The 12895-nt window shown below is 39.5% G+C and overlaps 1 protein-coding gene across 1 annotated transcript; it reads right to left on the bottom strand.

Annotated features, from left to right (window-relative positions):
* Positions 1 to 821: 821 nt before the first annotated feature.
* LOC106527430 (neurofilament heavy polypeptide) lies at positions 822 to 11694 on the bottom strand. Its single transcript, XM_014022314.1, has 9 exons — positions 11629 to 11694; positions 11269 to 11417; positions 11140 to 11194; positions 10922 to 11028; positions 10727 to 10825; positions 5487 to 5671; positions 1973 to 2030; positions 1838 to 1897; positions 822 to 1734 (listed from the first exon to the last, which is right to left on the bottom strand). Exons 2-9 carry the CDS (start codon positions 11413 to 11415, stop codon positions 1228 to 1230), a joined length of 1218 nt encoding a protein of 405 aa, XP_013877768.1. The 5' UTR covers positions 11416 to 11417; positions 11629 to 11694; the 3' UTR covers positions 822 to 1227.
* Positions 11695 to 12895: the final 1201 nt, after the last annotated feature.

Below are 12895 nucleotides of genomic sequence, written 5' to 3'. Positions count from 1 at the left end.
TGGGCCGGGAAGGATCCATCAGACCTGTCCTTCAAATCAGGCCAAAGGAAGGACACATTTGTCGGCCGCTTCGGAGGAGTCTTCGGTTTTGTACGTCCTTCGTCGCGGCGCTGTGACGTATGCAGCCGACGAATTCGGCCTTCAGAGGACCGGGCCTGCCGTTTTGGACACAGCCTACGTATTAGCTCAGTGCTAGCGCTACAAACAAGCTAAACTGAGGTCTTCCATCCATATTTTCATTTGCAGACCGAGTCATTTCTACCTTCTCCTCTCTGTCATGTGGATGGAGGACCTCAGTGACGAGAGGAGAATGTGTAGCGCTGAGCTAATACATATATACAGTATATGGTGATAGCATTGGGGTTAACGCTAAAGCTAACAGGCTAAGGAGTCAGTTCAGCTTTGGATCGAGTATGTTAGGCCCTTTAGTGCAGTGGCTCTTAATCCTGCTCAAAGACCCCTCCTGCATGTTTTAGTTTTTTCCCTGGTCTTCAATAAGTTTTAGTTCTGTAGAAGATCTGTCAATCACTCCATTTAAATCAGGCGAGCCAAAGCAGAGAAACAACTAAAACATTCAGTTTAGGGGTCCTTGAGGATCAGGAGTGAGAACCACTGTTTTAGTGCCTGCAGTCTCCCATGAGCCACTTGCTTCAGTGTTCCACCGCTGGTGAAGGAGATGCTCAGAATCTACCTCCTTTACAGCTGTGCTGTTGAGGAGGCTAATTATTTTCAGAAGTCAGTTTCTGCAGGTCGTCTAGTTGGTGATGAAGCCCAGGATGGTGACATTTCACAAGCTTTGCAGAACATGCATCACTGATGAATTTACAAGATCTGAACAAATAATTTTATTTCGATAAAGCAGTTGTCCAAAGTATTTTAAATATGAAGAAAAAAGCCATTAAAAACTTCCAACTCACTCCACAACTTTCAAAGATATAAACTCACCAAGAAGCAATTTTTAAAAAAGGGACAAGGTAAGAAAAGAAAATAAAAAGTTTGATTACACCAAAAAATCCTTTTTGGCACAGACTTCTTGTAGAAACCCTTCCATCTCACCTGGAATACAAGATTTAAAATCTGTGGAGCACTGAGTGGGACAGGTAGCTTTCTGAGGTCAGAATATGAGAAAATAGAGTAAAGTCATTCCACTGATGGAGATTATTACTACATTAACTCAGTCTGACTTCATTCTTCATGAAAAACACCAGAAACAAATGAAACAAAGGTTTACTTTTTGTTGGCAATCCTCTTTGAGCGCCTCAGACCGAGAGGCTGAGCTTCTGCCGCGGCTCCTTTCTTCCCGCTCTGTGAAGCGGCTCGAGTGGTCCGGTTCCCCTCAGGATTCACCTCCTTCTGACTTTCTGCTCGTGAAGCTGTTTTCGGGCCGGTTCCGGCAGGCCTTCGTCTGTCCCTCTGCACCTGCTCAGACGCTTCAGAGACCTCTCCCTCCTGTTTGTTTCGTGGTTTTCCTCGGGCTGACCTTAAAGTCTTTGGTTCTGATGCAGATTTCTGTTGCTTCTCTTCTGGCCTCGTTCCCAAAACGTCTTTTCTCTTCTTTCCTTTTGACTTGGTCTCATTTGTGTGTTTACGCCTGGTTGAGTTACCATTTGTTGCTGCCTCACAAAGTTTCACCTCCTTCCTTCCACTTCCTTGATATTTTTCTTTGCTTTTTGTGGCTTGTGGTTCCTCCAGATCCTCTGGTTCTTTCTGCACCTCAGGAGGCTGATATGACTCCTTTCAGAGTACACGCAATGAGACTTCAAGTATGTTTTAAGTTGAGAACAGACTTTTAAAAGCAAATAATTGATTTTCTAAAATGAATAAATTTTAAAAATACCTGTTGTGATAATTCAGATTTCAGGTCAGCCAGCTGCCTCACCAGCTCCTGGATCTTCAGCTGAAAAATGAGGGGATACATTTAAATTCAGTCGCAATAATTTCACAAAACCATGGTTCAAGTTGAAGCCTTTACCTTCTCGCAAGCAACTTGATTTTCAAGCTGCCCTCTTTTCTTGTCAGCTGTCTCATTCCTTTAAAAACAAAAACGCCACATTTAATGGAAAACATGTCCTGATGCATCTCAGTAATCCAGGTAAAAAATCAAAGGAAAAAAAATTGTATAGGTCCTCTGGACGGGTTCTTCTCTAATGAAACGTTTCGTCTCTCTTCCAAGAGACTTCTTCAGTCTGAGTTTCAGGCAAATTCAGGCTTTTATGTCCTGCCTCCAGGTGACTGATACTCACATCACATGACTATGGTTCACAGGTGACTCATACTTACATCACATGGCTATCGTTCACCCTAATTAATACCTTTTGTTAACAGGGGGTGGAGTGATACTGCCAATGGCAGCGCTGTAGGAGGGGGACAGCTGAAAACGGAGGCCCCCACCTCTGTTTAATGATGGACGGTCTTTCTTCACAAAAATGGCTTCTTTTACTCCTCTCTCAAACCAACGTTCCTCTCTATCAAGAATGAGAACATCCTCAACTCTGAAAGAGTGACCGCTGGCCTGTAAATGAGTGAAAACTGCAGAGTTCTGGCCATTAGATGTAGCTCGTCTGTGTTGGGACATTCTTTTGAACAGTGGCTGCTTTGTTTCCCCGATGTATAACTGGTCGCAGTCCTCCTGGCACTTAACAGCATATACAACATTGCTCTGTTTGTGCCGGGGCACCGGATCTTTGGGGTGAACCAGCCTTTGCCGTAATGTGTTCTGGGGTTTGAAAGCTACTGGGACATGTTTAGAAAATAAACGTCTCAGTTTAAGGTATTAATTAGGGTGAACGATAGCCATGTGATGTGAGTATGAGTAACCTGTGAACGATAGCCAGGTGATGTAAGTATGAGTCACCTGTGAACGATGGTCATGTGATGTATCAGTCACCTGGAGGCAGGACATAAAAGCCTGAATTTGCCTGAAACTCTCAGACTGAAGAAGTCTCTTGGAAGAGAGACGAAACGTTTCATTAAAGAAGAACCCGTCCAGAGGACCTATACAATTTTTTTTCCTTTAATGGAAAACAGTTTTAAGATGTTACACTGAATGTTAAAACTCAATTTTATGGAGGTATGAGAGCCAAGTTAAAAAATAAAAGGTTTTCCTTGTTCATTAAACTAAACATGTTTTTCTTCAAGACTTGTTCCAGTTTAATAAAACTGCAACTCTTGGATTTTCATCTTTTCCGCCAATCAATACCACCATGAGTGAAATAGGTCAACAGGGTCAGAAGCAGCCATTTAAACGTAAGTTTGGGCTGTAATGTTTAAAAAAAGAAGCTTTTTTTAATTATTTTTCTACAAAAATTACTGCAAAAGTCCTGAACATTTAATTGAATATTAGAAACAAGGTGCAAGTAGTAAAAAGAAATAAAAAGCAAAATCTCTTTGTAAACAACCCAAATTCTAGTTTTACACCTGTGTTGATGTGAATGTAGGAGCCATTTGTTTGTTCCAGGTTATATCCCAATCAAGCCTTTTAGTGTAAATTATGTAAGCTGTTAAATAGGTGGTGAAGATGGACCAGTTGACTTGTTTCAGTTTTGAGTGAAACCACAGCTTTTCAGAGGCGTTTTGCTCATTACCACCACAGCAGCCCTCGTTCTGTTTTCAGTTTTCAGAATCCTGGCCTCACAGTGGACAGTGGCTGTGGTGCAGTGATAGAGCAGCCAACCTGGGTCCAAAAAAGTTGCAAGTTCAATTCTCGCACAAATGCTCTGGTGTCCTCGAGCAAGAACCTCATTCCGAATTTCTCCCTGGGCGCTTACACAACTTCCCACTGCTCCACTTGGATGCATCCTCACGTGTAACGAGGTAAATGCAGAGCACAAATTTTAACATTGTGTGGGAACACAAAGTGATGACAATGTATAGCATTCATACTTATTTTTGTACCACAGAGTTAGGAAATATTTGCCAGGTGGGAAACTGCACATGAGCACACAGGCGGCTGCAGCCAAGAGTTTTTCTGCACTAACAGTTAACGATAAAAATCAGAGGGTTTCTTCTGCTGCTCATCGTTTTTCAGCAAAACCATCATCCTAGAAAATAAGCCTAGTGCCCTGTTTACACACCAACGATTCCTGGAAACTGTTTTTTCAATGTTTACTGGGACCAATCCGCAGATTCAATTCCCCGTCAGCAAACAGAGAAACAAAGATGGAGTTTTTATTTTATTTTTTTACCAAGTCGGTGTAGTTTGGAAATTCATCACAGAACGAAGAATTTCTGATGAAAGTCATACTGCAATAAGATGGTAAATAAAATGCAACTACAAGTACTGATGCTGGAGTTAAACCCAATTTATTTTATTTTATTTTTTCTAGTGAAGGCTTGAATTCTCATTTCACAGCAGTTTTATGCAGCCTACTCGGACTGGGAAAGGTGCGGCCTACGTGGCCATTCATGAGGGTGCAGCCCATGAATTGAGGCAGTTATATACATACACACACTTTTATATCCTTGTGGGCATCGTGAATTGACTTCCATTCTTTCTTTGGTCATTTTTATATCCTAACCCTGACCATTTACCCTAAAATTAATGTCACAGATACCTATCTGACTAAAACTAACCTAAACTCAATTCACACCTTGGTCTAAACCAAACCTCCCACCCAAAATTAGCATCCCAACCCGTGGGGCTGTGGCGCATTTGGTCCTCATAAGGATGCGTTTCTCTGAAAAATGGTTCCCAACAATGTAGCAAAAACATGCCTACTTTTACATGGATCTTCTGTAGTAGTATGTCAGGCAGGTTTGCCAGATAAGAAAAAGTGAGAACTTTTATACTATAACTTTTAAATGATTGTATTTTGATTCAAACGGTCATGTGTGCTGGGAGGGTGTTGGCAAGATGATGTGTGTGTTATGATAAAGTAGAAAAAGCATATTTTTGAGTTTATGTGGCAATGCCAGGCTAAGCTGTGTGTATCACATGTACAATGTCAGCATGACCACAATTCTATAGAGACTGGTGAATTCACTGATGTTCCTTTGGATCCATGTTGTTGATTTTGCTCATATATGCTGAAAAAGAGTGAGTAGCACAAAAACACTCTGCTCTCTCCCGTTCACTGTGCAGAAAACTTATTGGCAACGCCACCTGTGTACACACACATGGAGTTTTTCCACACATTTACACCAAAGATCTCCACTTTGAGATCAGGATTCAGAAACTTTCAGTTTCAGAGAGGACAAGAGCAATGGGTATAAATGAACGGCTGAAACGCAGAAGAAAAGCTGCAGTTTCTCACACACATATCCTTGTATTTGCATCAAATTGAGGACTTTGTATTGACTTCCATTCATTTTTGTAACTGTATTTATGTCTAACCCAGACATTTTCCCTAAAATTAACCATTACTGGTCTATAGCGAACCCTAACCTGAACCAAAACCAAAAGTGTAATCAGGTTCTTAAAAGCTTCTAGAGAAACCATGCATTAGCAAGTAAAAATATATGAAAAGGTTAAACATTTTAAAAATTACATTTCTTCCACCGCTGCCTTAAGCTGATCGACTTCTTTCTTCTTCTCCTCCATAAAGCTCTGAATGTCTTCAGTTGTTATACTGACCAGTAGAGACTCAATGTCCAGATCATCAAGCACTGTTAAAGGAGACGTCTTTCTGAGCACCAGTTTGGCCCACTTCATTAGGTCCTCACAGGAGGGGAACTATTTAGGGTTGGAGATGCAGAAGCACAGGAGGTTAAATGTTAGTTTCATTATCATCCACAAAAGTTTGTGGATTCAGTAAACATCTTAGTCCACTTTGTACCTCCCTCAAGTGCAGTCCTAACGTTTTGTTAAATCAAGAGTACACTTAAGAGTAGAAACGAGCAGATCTGAACCAGTTTTAAATAATCCAAAGACAAAGGTGAGCTCATGTACAAAGGTGCAAACAAACCAACGGTTGTGATGAGTTAAAAACACCCACAATAATGTCTATCCCAAAGGGAAATATGCTGCAGATTTTCTATTAAAAAATGCTTAAAACTTTGCTGCAAACCTCTGTGACTCACATAAGGAAGTTGAGCGCTTCATGAAAGTTGCAAGACATTCGGTTAATTGCATGATCATTGTTGGCCACCTTTATAGCCTATTGAGATGCAACCTTAAAGTGTCTTTGATATGCTGCATATCATTCAAACACACAAATACACAAAAAATAAAATAAAATAATCTAATTTGAGAATCTTGGCAAAATACACATTGTAACATTCAGCTTGGATTAAGGGAATCCTGACCCAGGTATCAGGTAAATTTTTATACTTTTAAATGTAAAAAAATAAGAATCCAGTTACCTTTTATGGACATTATTGAAGTTAACAAAAAAGTATTCAAACATGCAAAATAATGGAATAAATGTTTATACAAAAAAATTGAGCAGTAGCATAAATATTTCCAAATAATATCAGCTTAGGCTTAATTCAGTTCATCACCAGCAATGTCCCAATTTTCAATTATTTTTTATCAGTATGAAATCCATAATAGAGTTTCACATCCTCAAAAAAAAAAAAAAAAACATCCTGAAAATATTTTCCAACCTGGCTTTAAGTCTCAATCATATATTTTGGAAAGAAACAAACATAGTGGTTAGGTTACAACATGATTATACCCGTTTTGTCACATAACTGGCATTTCTTCTTTTGAACTTGGCTCAGCCAAATATGTTTTTGAGCTCTATAAGCTTTGTTATGTCATTCCTTCAACCAAAACATACCCAGGGTGTTGCTTTGACTCATTCAAGCAGGTCCTTGAATCTCCGGTGGTAGCCACGTGGAGCTGCCTAAATGCTTGCTGCTACAAAGCACCGCCTATTTGTACATTGCTCCTCCCTTGCAGAGCACCCCTACTCTGCCACCTCCTACTTCCAAAAAATGTCCTCACTTCGTTGGTTTAAAAACAAAACATGGTCCTCACTCTACAGCAGAAACAAGTACACACACGCACACAAGTTGTATTTCTATTCTTATTAGGACCGTTCATTGACTTCCATTCATTTCCAGGAATTTCTACAGCCCAACCCTGAGCACCAACTCTAAGGCTAACCTCACAGGTACATACCCGACCCTAAAACTAACCTAAACTCAATTCACACCTTAGTCCCAAACCTAACCCCCCCCCCCCCCAACCCAAAAATAGATATCCACCATATTAGGACTGGTTTTTGGTCACCATTAGGACTACTGATCTTGACAAGGTGGGTGTGTATACCAGAAACAGTCCTAAATAGGTGACAAAAACAAGTACAAACACACCCACATGCATTTGCATCAAACTGAGGATTTTGTATCGACTTCCATTCATCTGTGTTTGTGTTTAACCCAGACATTTCCCCTAAAACTAACCATTACTGGTCTATAGCTAACCCTAACCTGAACCAAAACTTAATTCACACCATACCTCTAAACCTAACCAGTAAAGCACAGTAGAGCTACAAAGACCTCATTTTGATAGTAACTATGGTGCAAATGGTCCTAACTGTAGGAAAAAACAAGTATACACACACACACACACACACACACACACACACACACACACACACACACACATTAAACTAACAAAATTTATCTTAAAAATGGTGGATGTTCATGATTTCATGACAAAACAGTTTCAGAATGATCTATGTTTATGGTTTCTTTGAAAAATTAGCTTAACACTGACATATATGTATGGGAGGATAACTTGGAGATATACAGTATTACCAAGCTAACAAGTCTTGTAAAGGACATGAAGCATTGTAGTACTGAAGTGGGAGTGTCAGAAACGGCAGGAGGTTCCTAAATAGACAGAGGCAAATTTCAAGGCATTTACACTTAAAAAATATAAACGCCCCATGTCAAATATTGCTCCATGGTGAGTTAACAACAGTAAATGAGCATTTGCTGACATTTTATTGTACAAAGGTAATATTTCTCTTGATTTGTGTATAATTTTTAATCTTAACTTGCTGCCAGTGAGCATTACTCAGCGAGTTGTTTTTTTACTCAGTGCATGGGTGGGGCATGTCCAGTGGGTGATCAGACAAAAAGAGCAACAACTGGACAATCCTTAGACTGGGGTCAATAAAAGGCCACCCCAAAATGTCTATTTTGTCACATATCATAATGCCTCCAGTGTCATAAGTTATGCAGGAGCGTGCCATTGGCTTGTTGGACGCAGGGATGTCTACCAGAGCAGAGCTGCAAGGTTCAATGTCCATTATTGGACCCTAGCCCGTTTGAGAGTTTGTTTCCAACAGACTGGCACTTCTGCAAATCGACCTCACCCTCGTCGGCCATGTGTGACCGCTCCAGCACAAGATTGCCACATCCGGCTCGTCTACCTGGGGGATCGACCAGCGACACAGACAGCTGATGAGACTACTTACTGGTCTGCACAACAGACGCATCACACCTCAGACTGTCCGTAACCGCCTACGTGAAGCCAATTTGCAAGCTCGACGCCATCACTGTGGTCTGGATCTCACTGCTGTTCGGCGTAGGAACGACCCACATGGGCAAATGCACGTCTGATGGCCCTTGGCACGCTGGAGAAGAGTGATGTTCACGGATGAATCCAGGTTCCAGTTGTATTGTGTACTTGACATGGGGAGTTTATATTTTTTTAAGTGTATATAGACTATGATGCAAAGTGGATTTTATTTTTAATATAAACATCATTCTTATAATAACTGAGGATAATTACATGATTGTGGTGTAGACTTGAACTGTGCGCCTGGTAAATATAATTTGCCCCCGTTAAGAAAAGGGTCTCTCTGGGGTTTTTTATTTGAAACTCTTCCGGCCTTTCTTAATCACTGGCTACTCCCTACAATCGCTGTGAAGCCCCCTCGCAGCTGAAGTGAGTCCCCTCGATGGTGCTGTAAGGTCTAATTATACACCCTCAGCTTTTGAGACGGGCTCTCCTCTCTCTACCAGAACAGGAAGCTGTCATTACCATGGTAACAGTCCAAGCTCTGGCAGCGACTGAATGCTGGTGAAATAACACTGCTGGATCGTCTAGAACAGGGGTTCCCAAACTTTTCAGCCTTTGACCCTCAAAATACCAACAGCAGAGACCTAAGCCCCAACTTTTGTTGGACCATAAACATTGTTTTCGCATCAAAAAATAAGACCATAGTGACAATATTCCTTATGTTATTTTTGTCTATTTTAAAGTACACTAACCTTACTCTTTTGTAACAACAAAGGCAAAAAAAATGTTAGTTGTTATTTTCTAATATAATTAGGCCTAATTCAGACAATCTTTTCAGGACCCCAACTTGATGTTTTGGGACCCCATTGTGGGTCCCGACCCCAGCTTTGGGAACCACTGGTCTAGAAGACACTTTTTTAATAGACCAAAGAAAATATTTAATTAGGCCCACATTTTAGAGTGTTTTCAGATATGACTGTATTTGTAACAGTGTCCTGACTTGTCAAAACAATTGTACTTTTAATATTTTTAATCATTTATTTACTTTTTCTCATTTCTTTTCTTTTTTTTAAATATGAACCAGGGCTCTGTGTCTTTAATAAACGTTGAATTGAACATAATTTATATAGTCTTTGTGAAATTGTATTTGTTGGTGAGGTGTTTGATTAGTAAATGTGTACAAAACACATGTGGAACTTGTATTTATACGTCCGGTGCTCCATGTCGACCACTATTTGGTGTTACACCTGCTGCTCAAGTCTGCACTGGATGCAGACTCGCTGTGGAGGGCATAAAGGGATCCATGATTAGTTGTAACATTAAACTTTGTTTAATAAACATATATTTTAACTGTAAAATAAAGACTGTAAAAACACTGTAGGATGTTTAGTTTTTATAATTTTTAAACCAAAAGTTTAAAAATATATTACACGGACGGATATATCTGATGATTGACTCTGTCCAAGATTAACCTTCAGGGTGGATATAGCTCGCTCACACCGAGGACCTATCCACGTCATCATTTACCCAGAATGCTTTGCGTGTAAATAAAATGGCTCCATCTGTGTTAAAATATATTTTTTAAAATTTACAAAACTGAACAGCCTACAGTATTTTTACAGCCTTTATTTTACAGTTAAAATACATGTTTATCAAATAAAGTCTAATGTTATAACTAATCATGGATCCTTTTAATAAGCCACTCACACTCGTACACAGTTGGTTTTGGATGGGACTTAACATGGCCAACCCTCCGCAGGCACACACAAACGTAGTGAGGAGTGATTAGGGCAAGGGAGTAGCCACCGATTGGGAAAGACCCTCTTTCTCTCTCTCATAGTGACTCAAAATTATGTAAAGAAACAGATTAGTCTCTACTGTGCTCTCAGTGGTCGTACTAACGCTCTGTTCACATTCAGACATTTCTTTTTGACTTTACTTCCTGTTACTTCAATGTTAAACCCAGCAGTATGAGCTTTATTTTTTTTTGCAATAGGTCATGGTTCTCTTTCCAAAAATGCATTTACTTTTATAACAAAACTGTCACAGCACTTTGAGACAGGACAGCTGCAGCTGTTTTGGTCAAACCTTGATAGTGTTGTTGCTTTACTTGCGTTAGTTTTCAGAATGTGAGCAAAGTATGACTCTCAGCTTCTACTACACCCAATTCTAACTCAGTAGCAGTAAGCAGGTGAAAACCTTATACCACCTGAGATCTTAAAGAAACCATCTCGCTGAAAACCAAACACGGGTTTACTGCTGAGAAGCTGGAAGGTTTTTCAGGATGTTTGGTGAAAGTTTTCTTAATACCTTGTCAAGTTCATCCTGGGTCATCTTCCTGGAAGCTTTTGCAAGCTCCAAGGCCATCATTTTATTCTTCAGCAGCTTCTGCAAATCTTGCAAATCGTCCTGGATAAAAATAATAATCAAAAACAAAACAATTTTACCCGTAAATCAGAACATTTAACACATGAGCGGTGCAACTTTAAAAATACCAAAAGTTACCTGAAGCTTTTTAACAAGCTTTTCTTCCTTCATCTTTTCAATGAATTCCAAGTCACTCTGGGTGGGCTGATAGCCCTTCATCCCCTTCAGCAAGGTGTCAAGATTAGCTAGTTTAAAAAAATAAAAATAAAAAAAAACACAGACCAAATCACTTTTCCTGTCTTTAGCAAGAGTCTAGTTAGTCAAAGTTCAATGAGTCTACAGAGCATGGAGATCACCTGCTTCAGTAAAGCTGCACCCAAGAGCTGGACTTTGTTGCTTTGTTGTGTCAACCTGGAAATACAATTGATTGTGTCAATATATGACATTTTATATATAAAAAAACAACTACAATAAAACAAACATACATCTGTGTCTGGGGTCTTGCACTTCTCTGGATCACAGAACTTCAGCTGCTTCTTCACAGCCGTCATCGGAGGGGTCCGGGGAAGCTGGCGACCTGATGGGATGCAGTTTCTAAAGGGATTGCGTCTTTCCAAATGTTTTTCTGACATCTCTTAGGAAAATAAAAGCACAAACACAAAAAATATAAAACCAATTTACCAAGAAATCCTAGTCTGGCTTCAATATTTGCTACATTTAGCTCCACAGAAACAACAAAAAAAGCAAAGGTAACCTCATTCAAATTCATCTATAAAACTTATCAACAAATAATTAAAAAGAAAGAACCAGTTTTCTAAATGAACTTCTGAAAAACTTGTTCAGACCTGCTTGTGTTTGCTGCTGGATGGTAATCACTCTCCGAGTGCTTTCAGCTGGTTTCAGAGCTGCTGTTCTGCTTTCAACCACTCGATGGTGACAGAGGACCAGCTGCACTTTCATTTCTTTTCAGATGACAAAGATGAAGTTTTCACTTTTTTTGCACAATTTTAACTAATTAAAGTGCACATTGTTGACAGGATTATACTTCAAAACCCTGTAAACATTAAGCACAACTGAAAATATTTCACAAAATAAGTGAAAACTTTACTTTCAAAGCATTTAATGTCATTTTTATTTTCCTTTCAGGTTCTAAAAGTTGAGGCAGACAAAGTTTTACTTGTGACTGTCTTCCTGTCTTGTCTTATCTCATGAACCAGTGGATCAGTTTTAATGAAACTTTCAGCAAATACTTCATGGACATATACCTCTACAGGTGATTAACTTTTGGAGTGACCTGAAATTAAAACGGTTGCAATGACCAACTAACTCTGAACACAAAGATGACTCTAACCCAGTCAGTTTCACAGATAGAGAGCTGTAGTTGGGTATGGTAGTAGTCAAAAATGATCTCCAGCAAATAGTCTGAGTTAAAAAAATATTGCACAATATCTTTGGGTAAAACTGGGGCATTAACCTTTGCAGTGAGCGCTATCTGTCTGTTAGAAAATTATCTCATGAATCGCTGAACAGTTTTTTAATTGCAATTTCAAGAAATAATATTGGATGTAAGTCCATTCATCCATCCACCCATCATAACAAGGATAAAAACAAATACATAAATTTAAATCACGTCAGGGTCACCATCTGAAAAATATGTTGTGTTCAGTTACTCCAATATGTGTAAAGAATAAGGCAATAAATACAGAATTAAGACGTGAATGTTAGTATAAAAACAGAAGCCATGTAAATACCCATTGGCTAGGCCAGGGGTCTGCAAACTTTACGATCAAAAGAGCCATTTGTGCTCCTAGTCTCACGAATAAAATGTGTCCGGAGCCGCAAAACAAGCTACAACTGTGATTAGCAAGTAATGGTCTGTGGGCCTTTTCGAGGCCTTTTCGGGAACATTTACGGTCAGTGGAGGAGACATTAAAAAACTAAAAATATTTTTTTAATATTATTTTTTTATTATACTTGTTGTGGAATACTTATTTTCTGTATCACCTGGACACTGTCCACTTGTTCCTGTTCCTGCAGATATGAACACTTGTTCATATCTTATGATATCCTTCCGGATGTCAGCATCAAGCTGACCTATTTCCGTGTATCAGG

This window comes from Austrofundulus limnaeus, unplaced genomic scaffold, assembly GCF_001266775.1.
Source record: "Austrofundulus limnaeus strain Quisiro unplaced genomic scaffold, Austrofundulus_limnaeus-1.0 Scaffold323, whole genome shotgun sequence".
In the NCBI taxonomy this organism is placed as follows: Eukaryota; Metazoa; Chordata; class Actinopteri; order Cyprinodontiformes; family Rivulidae; genus Austrofundulus; species Austrofundulus limnaeus.
Note: the sequence above shows the minus strand (reverse complement) of the source record. Positions and strands in the feature narration are given on the sequence as shown.

What these genes read in the sequence shown, in the direction of transcription:
- LOC106527430 (XM_014022314.1), bottom strand. Translation starts at nt 11,415, where the DNA reads ATGTCAGAAAAACATTTGGAAAGACGCAATCCCTTTAGAAACTGCATC. An exon ending in AGCTTGTTAAAAAGCTTCAG is followed by an intron (nt 10,826 to 10,921) that starts GTAACTTTTGGT and finishes ATTTTTATCCAG; the next exon opens with GACGATTTGCAAGATTTGCA. An exon ending in AATCTGAATTATCACAACAG is followed by an intron (nt 1,735 to 1,837) that starts GTATTTTTAAAA and finishes GTACTCTGAAAG; the next exon opens with GAGTCATATCAGCCTCCTGA.